This window comes from Excalfactoria chinensis, chromosome 1 (assembly GCF_039878825.1).
Source record: "Excalfactoria chinensis isolate bCotChi1 chromosome 1, bCotChi1.hap2, whole genome shotgun sequence".
NCBI classification, from domain to species: Eukaryota; Metazoa; Chordata; class Aves; order Galliformes; family Phasianidae; genus Excalfactoria; species Excalfactoria chinensis.
In genome coordinates, this window is record NC_092825.1 from 47,096,849 (window position 1) to 47,114,338 (window position 17,490).

A 17,490-nucleotide genomic window follows, 5' to 3' on the forward strand; every position below is an offset into this window, starting at 1 on the left:
AAGCTTTTTTTTTCCCCCCCTTATTTTTTCTCTCTCTGTTTTCTTTTTTCTTAAATCAGGCTGAGACAACAAGCAAAAAAAAAAAAAAAGCAGAAGTTCTGCATTGCTGTAGAGACTCCCCGAAGCACAAGGTGCAGCTTGCTTTAGATGTAAAGCAGAAGGCAGGATTTTAAGAAGCCACAAAGATGGCTTCATTTTGAACTATCTCAGCCAAGAACTCAATTTTGTGACCTTCCTTGATTTCTCCTAGATAAAGAAGACAGCATTCTGTTGTTAACAGTTTAAAGCTCCACTTTAGGTACAACAAATAAGGATTAAGTTGTTACATTTCAGCCTGGAACTCAGTACATTAATTTTGAACTCCTGAATACAGCTTTTTTTAACATCGAAGTACAACAAAGTAAACAATCACCTAATTCCAATACAAAAACACTTCCACGTATTTCTTTCCACCACGAACTACAGCTGCTCTAGCAATGGGACTTTGCAGCAATGCATTTATCAAGTAAAGCTACACCAAATGAACGGACCACAAAATTAACTCGTTACCGGTCACAGCTATCAGAACCACGGGTAGCAGCACACTGAGCTCAAGCAAGCAGCTAAGATGGAAAAACATTTTAATAATGCTCGTAAGATATCAACGTTTTACTTAGTACGTTAAAACACAGCAAAATCATTAACACAGCAGAATTCAATCCTTCCAAAAACAAAGTTTCCACTCATTAACCAATAAACACAAAATAACTCCACGAAACGAGATGTTTACATATTTTCCAGGCTTTTTAATCAAAACACAAGAACTTATGCAACATTCATCTGTTTCCCTATGCTAGTGAAGCTATTTGTGCAAGGTAAGGCAAACTTTACACGGCTTGTAACTTAGATCGTCTAGTCTTCTCTCACTCTTTCAGAGCAACTCCACAAGAGGTTAGGTTCAGATCTCTTACATTATAAAAGCACACCCACCTTCCCCCACCAATATATTTCCTCAGCTTTCTGATTTAGAAAAAGGTAAACAAAGCCTTTCCAAACTAAGAACTAGAGCTGGGTGCAACTGGACAGCCACAAGGAACCAAACTCTTGTTTACAGGTATTCACACAAGCATTCTTTCTCCAATAACATGAGTATGTTTTTCTCTATAAATCCAACATATGACCAAACACACACTGCACCATCAGCCCATTCTAACTTGTATTTGCCTCTTCTCATCTGTTACAGCACAAACCAATGTTCATCTGCTCTCAGCCAGCAAATACTCTCATTAAGTGTCACACAGAAAAGCACCACAACTTCTAAAAGATCCCATTTTGTTCCCATCACACTCATTGCACTAGACGGGAAAACACAGTTGCGGACAAAAGCATGAAATAGATTAAATACTATTAAAGTTAAGTTTACATTAACATTGATGATCTATACTGCCACAGAATTTAAAAGAAAGACCACCACTTAACCTAGCAACAACCATACTCGTTGAGTAACTTCTTGCTTCCCCTGATTGCCATAAATACCACTTTGGCAGTATATTAATTATTCAGCGCAAGACCCAGGACTGTTAAAAGACAAAAGCCCTATTCTATAGAATCTCTACTGCAGATAAAATGATGTGAAGAAAGGTACTGAAGCCAAGCTTAGCATGCCTTACCTTGTTCATGGCTCCAGGCTGCGGCCCTCTCAGTCCAGCCTGTCCCCCCATCTGTGGAGAGCCTTGCTGCAGTGTCTCAGCCAACAAGTTACCAGCAGTTCCCATTCCTGGGTTTGGGTATGGCATATTTGGTCGCCCTCTGCCTGCTCCAATCGAACCGTTCATGACTTGCCCCTGCATCACCCCCTGTCCATTGCCTGCTGCCAACATCCCAGGATTCATGCCAGCATTCATCCCCGTGTTCATTCCCATGCCAGGCTGGTTAACTGGACTGTTTACTGTTGGCATCATTCCTGCTGTAGATTGGGCTGAAGGACCCTGGTTTGGACCACTTGTACCCATCGCCATACTGGGAGAAGTCAACCCAGCCTGTGCCATGGGGCTTTTCACCATGCTGTTCAACATTCCCATTCCAGGACTATTTTGTGGAGTTTGGCCAGCCATGCCCTGGCCAGGCCCACCAACCCCCATATTGAGATTTGGGGAGCTACCAGCTCGTAAAAGTTCTGACAGCTGCTTGTGTTTAGAGGCAGCATCTTGTGCCAGGCCAAGGCTGGTCTGCAGCTGATTAATGTCACCACCATTGGTGAGTCCCAGTTCTGTGGAGCTGATCAGTTCATCTGGCAAGTCATGTTCCAGATCAAACAGCGATCCAAAATCTGAAAAACAAGAAATTTTATAAGGTCAGTGCAAACAGCAGTAGGTTTCTTCTTGAGTAAAAACCTTGTTTATCAATTCTTTTTTTCTTGTCCATTTAACTATTAAAAACACACTCGCTATGTTCCAGTGGAATTCCTCTATCATTTATTATTGAAAACTATCCCAATTAGCTGTCATAAAATTAATTTCTAAACCTTATCAAGCCTACATCGGAGACGACCATTCTACTTGACTTTCCCTCAACAGCTTATTTTGAAAGAACAGGATCTCCCAACACTGAAAATCTGAAGGGAAAGGAAGGGAAAACTCTTAATGTCCCATAATCTGCCAATGGAATTGGACAACTGTTATTAACAAGAATGAGAACACCGATGAGAAAGCACCACCTTAATTTCTGATCTTTCACTGAAGCATCACTTTCAGGAAAAGACAACTAATATCATTATGTGCTTTCTCAGAAAATGTTTCTAAAACTGTAAAAGAAAACAGTTTTGTTCCCGTATGGTTGTTCCATTCAGTTTTCTACACCTAGTCCTTCCCAGCACAGACCTGCACAATCAAACTGAGCTTCATGGAACGGCCAGTATTTTTCCCACAATAAGCACGGTCAGAAAGCAATCAAAACAAAACTTCCTGGCCATGAAGCTGTGAAAACACATTAGGATAAAAAATAAAACCCACTTAAATAAAATTCATGTCACAAGATCCCTTGCAAAGTAATCTGCAAGTAATGATGTAGAAAAAGATTACTATGTAGGATGCATAGATAAGGGAATATTATACAGTGTCTATCGGAATTCATCAAGAGAAAGTTCCAATGTCTGCAGAGATAGTGCACACCTTGACCCGTGTATTTAAGGCAGCTAAAACAAAAGTGACATGGAAAGCTTATGACTAACAGTAGAACTATTGTACGGCGTAATTACCCCACCAACCAGGCTGTAAAGCATTTGGAATTTGGGAATATACAGCAAAGGGTTTTTCTGTTTTTTTAAGTTAATCTTAACTACAGAAATAGTTCAGCATCACCCTGAAGAAAGGTCATTTCATGGATGCTCAGCAAGAGGTCTTCCACTGCATCTTCAAAAACTTCAGATCTAGACAAGGACCTAAAATACCACTCATTATTTCAGCAATTGCCAAGAAGGAAGTGTCAATTACAGCCAATTTTACAGAGGCTGGAAGGTGACTTGTTCCAAATATTAATGGAAAAAAGACTACTGTTAAACAGCATGCAAGTCAGAAAAGCTGACCAGCTTTAGAAGCACGTTCAAAACGTTTCATACAACAATGAATCCAAACCGCTAAACTCCAGTACTAGCTAAGGGGATTTGATGGTGATTTATTTTCTTTTTATTTTCTAAAAACAATCTCTCAACTGTCATCACAGATAAGACCATGACTTCTTAGAATTCTAAAGGTCTGATAAGAGGTTAGCAAGTGTTCAGGTATACCAAAACACAGGAGATTTCAAGAGGAGATTGAGTAGCTCCATTGATGTATTCTTCGTCACTACAAAGCACCAGAGACAGAATGAGAGTTTCCACTAAAGAGCTGTACCTTAAACTGCTAAAAACAGCTGGTCCATTCTTAATAAAGAAAATGTTGTGCTGTAAGTTCTGCTTTCTGGTACATACTAAGGATTTAACCTCAGTGACGCAATATTTTTCAATACAATCAATATTTTCTCAAGTCTCAAAATGAGAGAGGCAGAAAGAATACAGTTCTGTCCAAGTTCTTCGGCATTTAAAACCTGGCAGCAGATGAACAAGAACTTCTACTCCAACAGATGCAGCCTTCAGCACAGAGTGAGTCCCAAAACAAAATCCCACTTCATGTCCCCTGAGAACAGCCTGCTCCATACTCAGCCATTCTCAACACCACCTGGAAAGCAGTCAATAGCCATCTAAATATGAAAAGCGGCTCATTTTTCAAACTATCACTGGGTATTTACTCAGAAAGACTCAAATGATTTCAGATATAACACTGCAAAAGGGCAGTGCAATTTCAGTTTTGAGAGACAAAAAAGACTTGCTCATCCTTCTGCACAAGACAATATTAACGTGCCCCTCTGAAGACCTCATTCTTTCAAAATTCCCCCTCGTCAAGCAAGTGGATATTTCCAGCTGCTAAGCTGACTTGCTCCCACCTGGTACAGGCTAATAGAGCTCCATGGCGAGGTGATTTGGTGCAGCCCCACAAGCAGGAAGCAGAAAGCCATAAAAATGTGGTGTTTTTAATTCTCTTTTTATTAACTTCTCACATCGCAACATATCAACAGTTACATATCAAAACAGAACGACTAAATGGCTGTGAGATTATCCCATTCTTCACACCCAAAGACTTAAATAAGAAAGCATCCTGTTCTTTCCACATGAAACTAACCTGCAAGGATTGGCAGCCACAGAGAATGCGCAATGGAAGAGTTATGATACAAGAATGCAGCACCTACAAGCCACAATCGTAAAACCAGAGAAGCACCATTTTGGTGTTGTTTGCCCCTCTTCCCCCTTTTCCAGAACACAAACTTCAAAGTCTTCTCCAGCCAGGTTAAAAGAACACAGAGAAAAACGCTCAGTTGTCTGCTCAGCTAAGGAATCACACTTCTAGTCAACTGGCAGGAGGCAGAAGATTTCAGGTATGAGACTGAAATACGAACAGTCTCAAAGGACCATCCAGAACAATAGGACTTTGTGCGCACATCGCACGCATTACAATCCATTCCAGTCCCTTACATGTACTGCTCCCCTAAAGCCTGCTATATAGACCTATCCATGGCCACACCAAATGCTGACAAGGTGAGGGCAGACAGCTCTGAGTACTTGAAAACCATGGTAAATACATCCACTCAAGAGCCAACATAATAGCTTAAGACATAGGTGACAGAAACCTAGAGAAGTTGCTGGCTCTCCACTGCCACTGCTAACCCTGCAGTCTTTTATCATTAAAGACACACACAAGGATTTTTTTACTAAGAAAATAAAGCTGGTAGTGAGAAGGGGAAGGAGGCAGAACAGCCCTGCAAAGGTCTGCCTACCTGATTCATAAACCTCAGAGGCTATGGTGTGTAATCACGGACAAAGAGAAGCTGGGACAGAACAGAACAGCCACAGATTGACCTTAAAGCTCATCAGGATCACCAAGCAGTACGTGTTGGAACTCAATCTTGATCTCAGCATAGTGGTACAAAGTGATTTCACATGATGCTGTTAATGGCATTATTAGAGCATCCCACTAATAAATGAAGGTGAAATAAATTGCTCCTGCCATCTAACATGATGAAAGATGGAAGGCACCTCTGAAACACAACATCCAAGTAGGGACTAAGTGTCAAACTGAAATAGACTCTGCATGCAAAGGCATATAATAATTCCCACTAGGAACTGTAATGCCCCTGAATGTCAAAATGAGCCTTTGTAGAGTGAAGAAACTGGCCCAACTCACCATGGCTGTGTTAAATCTGAAGTAAGAAAGTGGGTGAGGAAAGCCAGCAGATGGAATGGGTCCATTTTTTGTAACAGCTTCCCAGCTCACCTGGATTGAGTCATGTGAGCTGTAACCTCTGCCTTGAGAGCAACTGCAAAAATCACCATGTTAACAAGATTTCTTTGTATGTGGTACAGTTTTCTCAGTTTTGGACCCTACGGACACTTCTGCTAAGTTTGCCTTTGACAGCATCTAATCTGCATGACACAAGGAGACTGCCAGACTGGAACGGAAACCCACCTAACACCAGGAAGGCCCTTAAACCACTACAGATTCATGGTGAGCAGTCAAAACCCGTAAGTCATTAAGAAATCAGTGCCCTTTCAACCAAGTCCCAAAGTAGGTATTTCAAGCTAGTGTTACTGCAAGACTGCCGGGCAGCCCCAGTGATAACAGCTGTCAAAGCACGCAAGGAAAGGTAGAGACTTCTGACAAAAGCACTCACAACACAAGGACAACACATTCATCCGAGCTGGTCAGCAAAGAAACTCACATGTTAGTTTCTCTTGCATGCTTTCTAGCCTACAGTCAGTAGCCTTCTTATTTCTGGCTTAAGACAACAGACTTCCCATCACCCTCCAGAACAAAACAGGAGTTTCTATCAACACGGAGATTAGCCGGCTCTAGCAAAAGGGCTCCAATGAATCCTGTCAGTCTTCTGAGAACTTGCTTACATGCTACAAAACAGCCCAGAACACTTCAGTTTCACATGTTCTGTACCACAGCCTCAACAAATTAAAGCACTCGGTCTTGAAAGCGGTGGTATATCTGAAGAAACAGCACCATGTGCTGACAGTGATGCCAGAAGAACCCTTCACGTAAGACAACTCACTCTGGTGCTTGTTGCTGACCATACGGAGGGAATGAGCCATTCAGTTTCTGTCCCTGTATCCCACGACTGCATTACATTCTGAACTCAGACATCAAGCTGTTGAGCAGTCCCCTTTTTGCACAAGCATTCCTGGGGTCCAGAAATGTATCAGTGATCAATACCACAGTCCTTCGGTTCACAATGAGTCACATGGGCAAGGCTCACTACAGGACACTGAACACAAAGTACACACATGACAGGGTTGACGGGAGCTGTGGATGATCAGAGACTACACAGAAAACACAAAACCTACGCTATGCTTTGAGACAAATAGCAGCAATAAGGTGCTGAGCACAGCATCTTCCCCACATGGCAACATCAAAGCTATCCAGGAATTGAACAGAGCCAAAGTATAACAGCAAGAAAGCCCAGCATTTATAACCAATAGCCAACAGTAAGCAGCACCAGCAGAACAGGCCCTAAAAGGCATTGCCTGAAATACCCTTAAAACTAAAAAAAGAAATAAAGGGGGAGCGGGGGGCAGAACACAAGAAGTAAAAATGGCAGAAGGGGATGCTGAGCCACATTCTCACAAGACAACTCCATGAAAATGCAGAAGCAAAGGTGAAGCACGGATTGGTAACAAAGCGCTAATAAAAGAAAATCATCAATTCCCACGGCACCTGCAATGGCAGAACATGAGGCCAGACATGTTCAGGCAATTTTAGCAAGGGAAAAGCATGCTAAGAAAGAGGCAAAAACTCTCAAGATTGCTACCAAGTGGGTGTGAGAGAGTTTTGCTATATTTTGGAGAAGAGATTTACGCTTATGATTAAAAGCCTTGAAAGAGAAAGCTTTTCACATAAGATGGTCTGTGAAGCCACAATTACCCGACGGTAACAAGAACTCCGCCAAACCATTTTTCCTACCTTAAATTGTAGAGTTTAAAATAATCTACTAATTTGATGCAAGACAGAAGGGGAAAAAAACTATTCAGCATCAGCCTACACAATTAAGGTCTAGATTCATCATTGCTACTACTGCTGCTTCCAAAATCCTATGGCATCAGCCTCTTCATAACTGTAATCATCGCACGTGGCCAAAGTGGAAGAGTGATGCGGAGGTCTGCACCACTGCTTGTGCAAGAACAGCTGAAAATTCTTATACTGTACAACAGCATTTCAATAACTTAAGTCTTCGCCATAGACTTTATTTTTAATTCTGTTCCCTGCAAGAAACTGGGGAAGCACTGCCTCCTCCTTCCTTCCTGCTAATCCAATGAAGGCCTAAATTTGCTCACCACATCAAGGAACTTGATAACTTGAAGACAAACCACAAACAACACAAGCAAAAAATACATCTGAAAGGGACGCGTGCTACTCATTCTGAGAGTGGGCTCAGCGCCCCTACGAGATACCACGTGCAAAGGCACAAAACATGTCAGCAAGTCATGCTAGCACACAGCTCCAGGCATTGGTTTTTAAAAGCAACCAGAAGCATGTTGGTCAAAAAGTGCAATTCATTATCTAGAACGCACATGAATTCATACTAGTTCTAACAAGCAGATAGAAACCAGAATTTTGCAAGCATAAAAAAAGTCATTTTAAAGAAGTAGCGACCTATTGCTCAACATCTATCAAAGGCTACTTTAGGACCGCGCTCTTTCTTCATTTTCTGAGTTATTCCCATCCCCTTTCAACTTGCATTTAGGAGAAAAGTCTAAATTCCACTCAGAAAATTAATCTACAAGTTTAATTTCTCCTCTCCTCCTACTAATTTACAGACCAGTTTTAGTAGACTCTGGATAACATGAGGTTTTTGGCAACGTCAGATGAATATTGTGTTCTCATTTTCATTCAAAGCTCTTTACAGAGCAGCATTTAGAGATACAGATGAGTGCAGTTCACTGCTGAAAAAGAGTGAAAACTTCACGATTCTGGAACACAGATTTTGCTCTAGGGAAAATGAAATGTTATAATCATATGGGGAAGACATTACTTAAGGTGGAAGTTCAGAAACACTGTTCTTTGTATAGCAGCATACCCACGCTTTTATGTAATGCACCAAAAAGATACCAGCCTTGCTGTCCTTGATGATCCAAATAAGATGAAGCGCTGATATTTCAATTCCAAGGTGCTGAAGTCACACAGTTAATGGTTAACTTGTGAACATGTTGGTGTTCGCATGAATTTCATCGTGCTACCTTTCCAGTCTCAAATTAATAATCTTGCTCCCAAGAGTATCCTGCACATGGATGCCACTGAAATTCCCACAGGGCCACATTAGGTTGCATACTGCTCATCTGTGGTATTGTCAGAAAGCAAGAAAGGCATTTTAGCCAGGAGTCTGATAAATGATGGAGCACCATGCACACAAGTCTGGAGAGCTGGTGGTCTCTGCAGTCTGAGAGCTGCTGGTTTGCTACACTTGCAGGCAAAAAAATAAAGGGTACGTGCAGATAGGAAGGAAACACGTTTATGTCTGCAAACAGACACCACCACGTTACTCCTGAGTAAAACCAGAAAGGTAGTATATTATCAAGTTCCCAGATACTTAAACCAAAAGTCAGCACATCAGACGTCACCTTGGTCCAGTCATTCAGCTGGAGTTCCTGCTAGCCAGGAACATCACAGTTCTGCAAGCAAATAAATGCAGTTCAGAATTCCACTTCTTGTGGAGAAGTAGAATAGATGCAGTACGGAAGAGTTTTGAACTGTCAAAAAAGGAAAAGAGCTAAAGGTTTATCCAGCCCACTTTACAGTCATCAATAACAGAAAGAGATCTGAGAACCTTGTAGTAAACTTTCACTTTTTCAGTGCAAATCCTAGTTTAGACCACAGTTTTGTACCTGCGCTGTTCCTGCAAGCACAGCCAACTAAACCGTGAGTTACTTGTGAATGGAGCAGAGAATTTAACATTCCTCTTTCAGACTTTCATCAGAAAGTTCTGTAAGAGAAGGGAGCTTGAAAAAGAAAATAACACATTTTGCAGAACTCTAAACACTCTCGTGTGCCAAGGCACTTTAAGCAAACTTGTTGCTACTTATAAAGCAAACAAAATCACACCGGCCAGTAGATCAGTCACCACTCAGGGAGAGGATTTCTGTGAATTGCCCTGCATCCATTTCTACCTGAAGTCCTCCAAACTCAACCTAGCTATGGATGCACCGTCACTGCATACAGCCATATGCAGAGACAGATGTATTTTACTTCAGCCTGCTGCTACAGTGTAAGGAAAGACAGAAAACCCAAGTCCTTGGAGACAGGTGTGTGTTATCTGATGATGAAAACGACACAGCAAAAATACTCTGTCAGATAATAACTCTTGAGTGACTTCTGGCCAAACCCTCTCCAAGGGGACCCTATTTATGGTGATGAGAAAGGTTAAAGTAACGGCACCGCGTTGTTAGAACATGCACTGAAAGGCTGCTCCTCTGAAGAACAACCTATGAAGAGAAGGCAAAAAACAAACAAGAAATGACACCAAATTAAAATCTAGTAATAAAATCACTTTGAACGTTTCCTGTAAAACTATTTTTGCTGTACCTTTGTAACTTGGATGTTGTTGAGACAGTACCTCAAAAAATGCACATTCTCAAAGAAGTTCTAGATTCCACTACAGTCTCCTGAGATAAAGCATTCTGAAGGGTTTTCTTGCAAATCCACAACTGACCAGTGATCTGAACTAAGGGCTGCCTGGACTAAATCTCTGCCCTGCTCTGACAACGTGAAGAAAGGATGCAAAAGTTAGCAGGGTATTTTTCGTGACCTGTATAAGACACAACCAACTCAGCGGAGCAGCAAAAGCAGCAGCAGCACAGCAATTTGGAAGTGCAGGAACATCCAAAGCCCGCAGTAACCTTTCAGAGGAAATCCTAAGCGCCATCAGAACGATCGTTTTGCAAAACATTTAATGTATCTTCTTCCTCATGCAGGTACTTCAACAGTCCAGACGACTGTACGGCACAGATACCCCTTCACTCTCCCTGGCAGATGCAGTGTCTGCCCCCCTGGTTTGAAGATAGTCTAGTGCAACGCCAGATTTACAGACTATATCATCCAACAGACTCTATTTTTAATGCATTTCTCATCTCACTACAAGTAACGCTTGGGGGGAAAAAAAGAAAAGAAAGTGGTTCAACAGGAAGGAATAGAAACATTGAAGTGATGGCTCCAAGCAGCAAACAGCTTGGTCTTTGACACTGGTCAGAAAGCAGATTTGTTAATGTTATTTAAAAGATGCGTATACAAACTCTAAGAAAAGAAAACACAAAAACCATAGCAGAGTGAAAACAGAGCTGAAAGCCTTACAAGTGCCTGTGGAAAAGGCAGTAAGACAAGATCAGTAAGATTCATTTCAAGCAAGGAAACAGTCTGATAACATTTGGAACAAATGAAAGATGAGGATCAGTCAAAAACTGTAGCGGTCCAGGTGAGAAGTTTGGGTTTTGTTTGTTGGTTTGGTTTTCGGGGGTTGTCTTCATGCAAGATTTAAACCTTTGCTGGAAGGGAGAGGAAAGTTTTAAAGGTCAAAAGCAGTTCCTGAAAGAAACTAACAAAACAAGAAGACCCATCTTACACACAGTTTAAGTCAGGTACTGAAATGGAGAGACCGGAGATGTGTTATCGCTCAGAAAAATGAGACTTTTGGATACGGTAAACTGAAGGAAGTTAAGGCACACATCAAGCCAGCAGCAGTGTCTGACAGAACACGTGCCGCCTAATTAATTGTAGAAAACTGACTTAGAGCAAGTCAGAAACACTAAGCACTTCCAATCCTATTTTCAGATCTAACAACCAAAGAAGCAATTCCGTACCAGCACACTGCAGTGCTGCCTATATTCCATTTCTATTGCTTGATGGAAGACAGCAGTTTGGAATCCGCAGCCCCAGAAGCTTTCCCAGCACACAGAACCCAGGTTATTCCTAAGGGCAGCGAGAGCTGTAAAAGATGATTACCCTCATCTTTACTGAATACACCACATAGAAACTTGCATGTGGCAATCTCAGCACATCCCCATCGCCATGGGGAAAAAAAATGAAGGGATCACAGATCGAAAGGACGACATAAAATCGCCGCTGTAAAGCATCCCTTTAAAAATGAATTGTTATGAGAGATTTCTACTCATTTGCTCAAGGAGATAATTGTTCAGGATGCACTGAAATTATGCCGTTACAGTGGCGGAAAAAAAAGACTGAGCTATACAATTAATTTGCTAATATAATGTTAAAAAAAAATTCTTTCCAGACGAGATGCAACATATGAAAACAGTGTTTCTGCCAGAGAGGAAGGGTTAAGCAAATGAAGCTACACTGGCAAATTACTTTTCTCAATGTAACTGCTCAGTACAGAAAAGTTGCTAGCACGGTGTCACAAATTTACATGCCACGCTGAGGACACGGTGCCAACAAAAGGTGAGCCCACAGTAAAGCTTGAAGTCTTAGCACCTGAAGATAATACATGTGTGATTACCATTCTTCTATCCAACTAGTTGACTGAGTTCAGTACATTCCAATTCCACAATATCAGCATCATCCCAAAATGAAAACGGGGGTGAATCAGAGGCTCGGTGTACATATACTGGTGACTGAACTACCAGGTTGGGATTAAGTTAACTACAGCCAGCCATCGCTTCAAGGTACCTAACAGGCTGAAACTAACAGGCTGAAACTGTATTTCACATTAAGAACTCAAGGCAACAAGTTAGCAGAGGAAACAGGCTCACAGTCCCACTGCGCACATGAGCTGGAAAGTTTGACGGACCCTTGAAGTTTCTAAACCTCTCTCCCTCCAGGTTGAATATAGAAATTGAACCCTGAGTTTAACAAGAGTGCTGGAATAAGGAGATGAGCACTGTGCTTCTTATTTTCTATAATGAACTCAGGAGTGGGGACAATTTAATAGACTCTCTATGTGGAATTTCTGACAGGAGAGCTGCCTGCACTATTTCAAAACAAATTTAAAGAGCGGATACGTTAAAAATGGCAACTTGAAAGCTGCTTCCCACAACAGCAAAAGCGAGACCCAAGAAAGAGCCACGCAAGCAGCAATTGAAAAATATATGTATAGGTTTGGCACACTTGATTTTATTTTCATCAGAGAAACAGGTGTAGTAAGTTAAAAAACAAAGTGGAAGCGTCCCAAATGCAGGTTAAAAATTGTCAGCTAGGAAACCAGGAGGGTTAAAAACCCTCTGTGTAGCATCCGTGAAGCGTCTGCAGCACTACAAACCTCTGCACTGCTACCAGACGATGAGCACCTCCGTGACTCTATAAGACTTTTATTCCATTTTGTGCTGCCACTTCTGAGTTCCTGCTCAATACTCCTCAGTGTTTCACTGTAACTAGAGAAAGTCTATTTATTAAGCTGCTCGATAAGCTCACAATTAAAAAGCAACGCGTTAATTCACATCCACAAACAGAATGAGATCACCGCTGCCAAGGCAAAGTCAAAATGGTTACTGCTGAATTAGGTACTGGTTTCCAGCAGCAAGTTCTGGCTAAAGATTCTCCAGCCCTCTTCTGCTCTCTCACTGAAGACCTGTTGATAGTGGGGGGAATAGTCATTTCCTCCAATCACACACTACCCTCCCTGGGTCTAACACGCTCTAAAAGTTGCGCACAAACTTTTCAGAACTAATACGTCATTCACCAAGAACAGGGAAAACAAAAGTCACAACTCTGAACACGATTCCAAGCAGCACCACAGCCACTGCTCAATCCAACTGAATCCTGGAACCTTCTGCATGCTGTCAAGAGTCAGATCAACCAGCTATCTTAGTCTTTTAAGACTGTTCCTTTTTCATCTCCACAGGCTCCAGGAGACCTAAAGTGACTGAAGTGAGACTCCAGGGGACAGGTAACCAAGTGCTCTCTCAGCAGAACGATACCAAAAGCTCGTCTGCTTCTCAAGAGGCATCTAAAAGCTGAACATCCCATTGGTACAACCTCTGCTGTCCTAGCACAACCAGATCTATCTGCAAGGGGTTGGGACACCCATCGTTTCTCACCTCCACAGCATCACCACGGAGCTCTAGAGGGACTGCAGAGAAGCCCCTCCATCTTCACAACCTGTATGTCTACAGGGCAGTTTCAGACATTTTGGTCTCACAGCAAAGAAACGGGAGATGCAAGAAGTGCACTCCATATTGATTCTTGATGCAAATAAGGTGAAGTAACATTTTGTTTCTCTAAGAGTCCTGATGAACCCCGTGCCCTAAAGTGGCAATCTGGATTCAGGCTTTAGGCCACTGGCTTTGGCAAAAAGAGCTATCTGAAGCAAATGAAAAAGCAAATTTTGGACGTTCTTCTGCAAAGAAGAACAAGAAGGAAAGCAAAAAATACAATAAAATAAGCAGAGTGCGGGGGGGGGGGGGTAAGAAAAGGAACAGAGAAATAAAGCCAATTACTAAACAAACTCTAGGGGAAAAAAATATACACGTGAATCTATGTAAAACAAGAAATAAGCCACGCATTTGGGTATGTGGACAGGCACACCCATAAATTCAACAATAAAGAGTGCTAAAGATGATGCTTCTGTGCAATTTCTATCTTCTGCAACGGGAACTCACGGCACCCAGCCTCAACGAGGAGCTCTGCCATAGCGACAGCGTAAAAGACAAGAAACGGACTAAATCTCGTCAGCGATTGCCCAAAAGCACAATGCAGCCAGCAGCTTCGCTTCGGAAAGAAACAGAAGGGCAGAAACACGCGAACACCCTCCTGCGCCGTGAAGCAAATAGGTTCGGAGCTAGAAGGGAGGGAAGCATGGAAAGGCCGAGGGCAGGCCCAAGGCAGGGGGAAGGAAGGGGGAATTCGGGCAGGAGAGGGGAGAAATAAGGGAGAAAAGGGAGAGAAAGGAGGCCGAGGCCCGGGCTCCCGAGACTGACCTGTGCCGTCGCTGGCGGACACGGAGAGCGCCGGAGAGGAGAGTTTAGGCCGCTTGGCTGAAGGCGGGCCCGGCTCCACCACATTCTCGGCCATTTTTAATTCTTTTTTAGACAATCACTCCGAGCAGAGAAACGGCGGGGGGAGCCCCCAAACCCCCAACTCCTGGGGCCGAGCCTTCGGGGGGCTGCGGTGCGGCGATGCGGAGGGGCGAGGAGCGGCCGAGTTCCCCTTTTTCCGCCCCTGGGAGGAGCGGGGCGAGGTGGGAGCGTAGGGGCTGAGAGAGGCCTCTGCCCGCGGGCGCGGGGCTGCGCGGGGATGGCAAGAGCCCCCGCCAAAAAGAATAATTAAAAAAAAAATTAAAATAATAATAATTAAAAAAAAAAAAAAAAAAAGAGGCTGGTGGTGTTGGTTGGTTATTTTTTGTTGTTGTTGTTGTTTGGGTTTTTTGTTGGTTTTTTTTTTGTTTTTTTTTCCTTCCAGTGAGATTAATCCCGGCTGTTGTGCTGCTGGTGCTTCCTCGCCGCCGCCACCATCATCATCTTCATCCTCCGGGGGCTCTTCTCCTCCTCCTGCTGCTGCCTCCTCACCGCCGCCATCAGCCTCTTCCTCCTCGGCGCCGTCCTCCTCCTCCTCATCGCCACCAGGAGGCGGGCGAAGGAGGAGGAGAGAGAAGAAGGAGGAGGAAAAAAGAAAAAACGACCGCCGTCCTCCTCCTCCCGCAGCAGCGCCTTCCCCCTCCGACACCACCCTGCGAAAAAGAACCCACCGGCAGCGAGCGGGCCGGGGGCAGGCGGCCGGCCGGGCGGCCCCAGCTCCAACGCGCGTCTTCCTCTCGGTCGCTCCGCTTAATGGCTGCAGCAAGGGGAGCTGGAAGGAGGATGAGGATAAGTCCCAGGAGTCTCCGCTTCACATCTTGTTGTGCAGAAGGAGGAGGGGTTGTTGTCCTGATGGAGGCAGCGCCGATCGCGGGATGGGGAGCCGGGGGGCCGGGTTTCGACACCCTTCTCTGCCTACCCCCCCCCTTTCTCCTTCCCCTCCTCCGCCCTTCTCTTCTTTTTCCCCTTCCTCTTTCTCTCGCTCTCAGTAGTGCGCTGCCCCCCCCTCGGGCGCAGGCAGAGGGGCTGAGCCCACGGCAGCGGCAAGAGGAGGAGGAGGAAGGAGCCGGCCCCTCCCCCGCTCTCTGCCTACCTTCCCCCTCCTCCCGGGCGGCCGAGGATGGCTGCGGGCGCCGGGGCCGGGCGGGGAGGGGGCTGCCCGGCTCCGCTCCGCCACGGGGACTCCCTCTTCGCGAGGGTGGGGAAAGGAAGCGACGAGGTTGGTAGCGGGGAGGGGGGGGAAAGGAGGAGGAGGAGGTGCGGCTCAGCGACCCCTTCGAGCTGAATTGGAGCGGGGGATGGGGGGGGGAGAAGGGAGAGGGTTAAAATTAAAGTAATAAAATCAAATAAAGATTCCGCCGGGGGTGGGTTAAATGGCCGAAGGAGGAGGAAAGGGGGGGGGGGGGGTCCCGGCGCTGCCGCGGGGGGGCGGATGGGCGGGGGGGGCGGGACGCGCAGCGGCGCGGGGGCCGGGCGCAGGCTCCCTGCTGCCCCTGCCTGGCGCTCGGCGGCCGCCGCTCCCGGAGCGTGTGCGTCGGAGCGGGCGAAGCGAGAGCGGGGGGAGGAAAGAGGCGAGGGGAGAAATGAAACAGAACGAAATTAAGCAATTAAAAGAGGGAAAGGGGAAAGAGAGGGAAAAGAGAAGGGAGATAGCAGGGGGCGGGCGGCTCGCTTCCTCGCTGCTCTCCCCGTCCCCTGGTCGGGCCCCTGGGTCTCTCTGCGCTGCCCTCCCCCCCGGCTCGCCCCGTCCGCTCGGCCTCTGGCTCTCTCTCTCCCTCCCTCCGTCGCTCACACACAAACAAAATGGCGGCTGTTGTTTCTTCACTCTGCCGAGTCCTCGGAGGGAAGCGAGCGGCGGCGGCGGCGGCCGGAAATGAGCCAAGAGGGGGAAAAAAGGGGGGGGGCGTGTCCAGCGGCGGGGGGCGGGGCCCGGGGGCGCTGGCGCACACAATGGAACGCGGGGGGCCGGCGTGCGGCCGCCAACGGGAAGGGCGGGGCCGCCGCTGGGTCACGAGACCGCGCCGACGAATCAGCGGCCGCCGCTCGCCGGCTGCTTCCGCAAACTGCGTTGGCCCCGCCCCTTAAAGGGGAAGCGCTCCCCCCCAAAAAAAGAGCTACGTTTTCCTCCTTCCTCTCCTCACGCACTTTTCTGTCGGCCGAGAAGCGGCTGGCGGCGGTGGCTCAGAGCAGGCCTGCGGCACCGCTAGGCCCCGCCCGGCCCTACACCGTCAGTCGGGTCTTGCCGGGCCCGGCACCCGACGTCACTCGCCACAGCCATAACCCCTCGCAGCCCCTGAGCCATTTGAGGGTTTAACGGGGATTAGCGGCTGGCCAGGGGTTGCTCAAACCTTTAAACACGCTCATCATCCGTCATTAGCGAGGAAATGCCCCAGCCCAGCTCCTCTGTGAAGCGATAAGAGAGGGAAGGAAGTGCGGGGCTGCGTATGTTCTTCGTGGAAAGACGCAGTTCCTTTCGATGCGCAGTGTCCCGTTTGGAAGGAATTCGAGCTCTGCGTGTTGGTTCGTCAATAAAAGACTCCAGGAAAATGATATGTTTTTAATCGTCTGAAGGCCCGAGTGCTTAGTTGGGATTTCTACCTTAAACTGGGCAGGGGGGGGTAGAGACTCACACCTCATCGTACAGGATCTGTGAGGCCTTCAGAGCATCAGCGCCCGACCTCCCCTCCCCACCTGCTCTGAGCCCTCTGCAATCCTGTACTCATGAACTGAAGCGGGTATTGAGGAAGAGCCTATCACAAAAACCAGTGAGTGTGACAAAAACAGCTGGTAGAGCTCCCTAGTCCTCTCGCTGTTATCCTCCAGCTCCCTCATACGCTCCCAGCCGTGAGCTTCCCCTATTTGGGCTTTATTTCAAGGAGAGCTGTTGTCATTTCCTTCAG

General features: G+C 45.7%; 1 protein-coding gene across 1 annotated transcript in view; it reads right to left on the minus strand.

Annotated features, from left to right (window-relative positions):
• Window positions 1-14,828, minus strand: part of EP300 (E1A binding protein p300) — a 56,312-nt gene extending 41,484 nt beyond the window's left edge. The window contains exons 1-2 of the mRNA XM_072333092.1: window positions 14,495-14,828; window positions 1,650-2,308 (exon numbers count right to left, since the gene is read on the minus strand). Coding sequence (XP_072189193.1) covers window positions 1,650-2,308; window positions 14,495-14,588 — 753 coding nt within the window. The 5' untranslated portion in view covers window positions 14,589-14,828. The remainder of the gene's footprint in view (window positions 1-1,649; window positions 2,309-14,494) is intronic.
• Window positions 14,829-17,490: the final 2,662 nt, after the last annotated feature.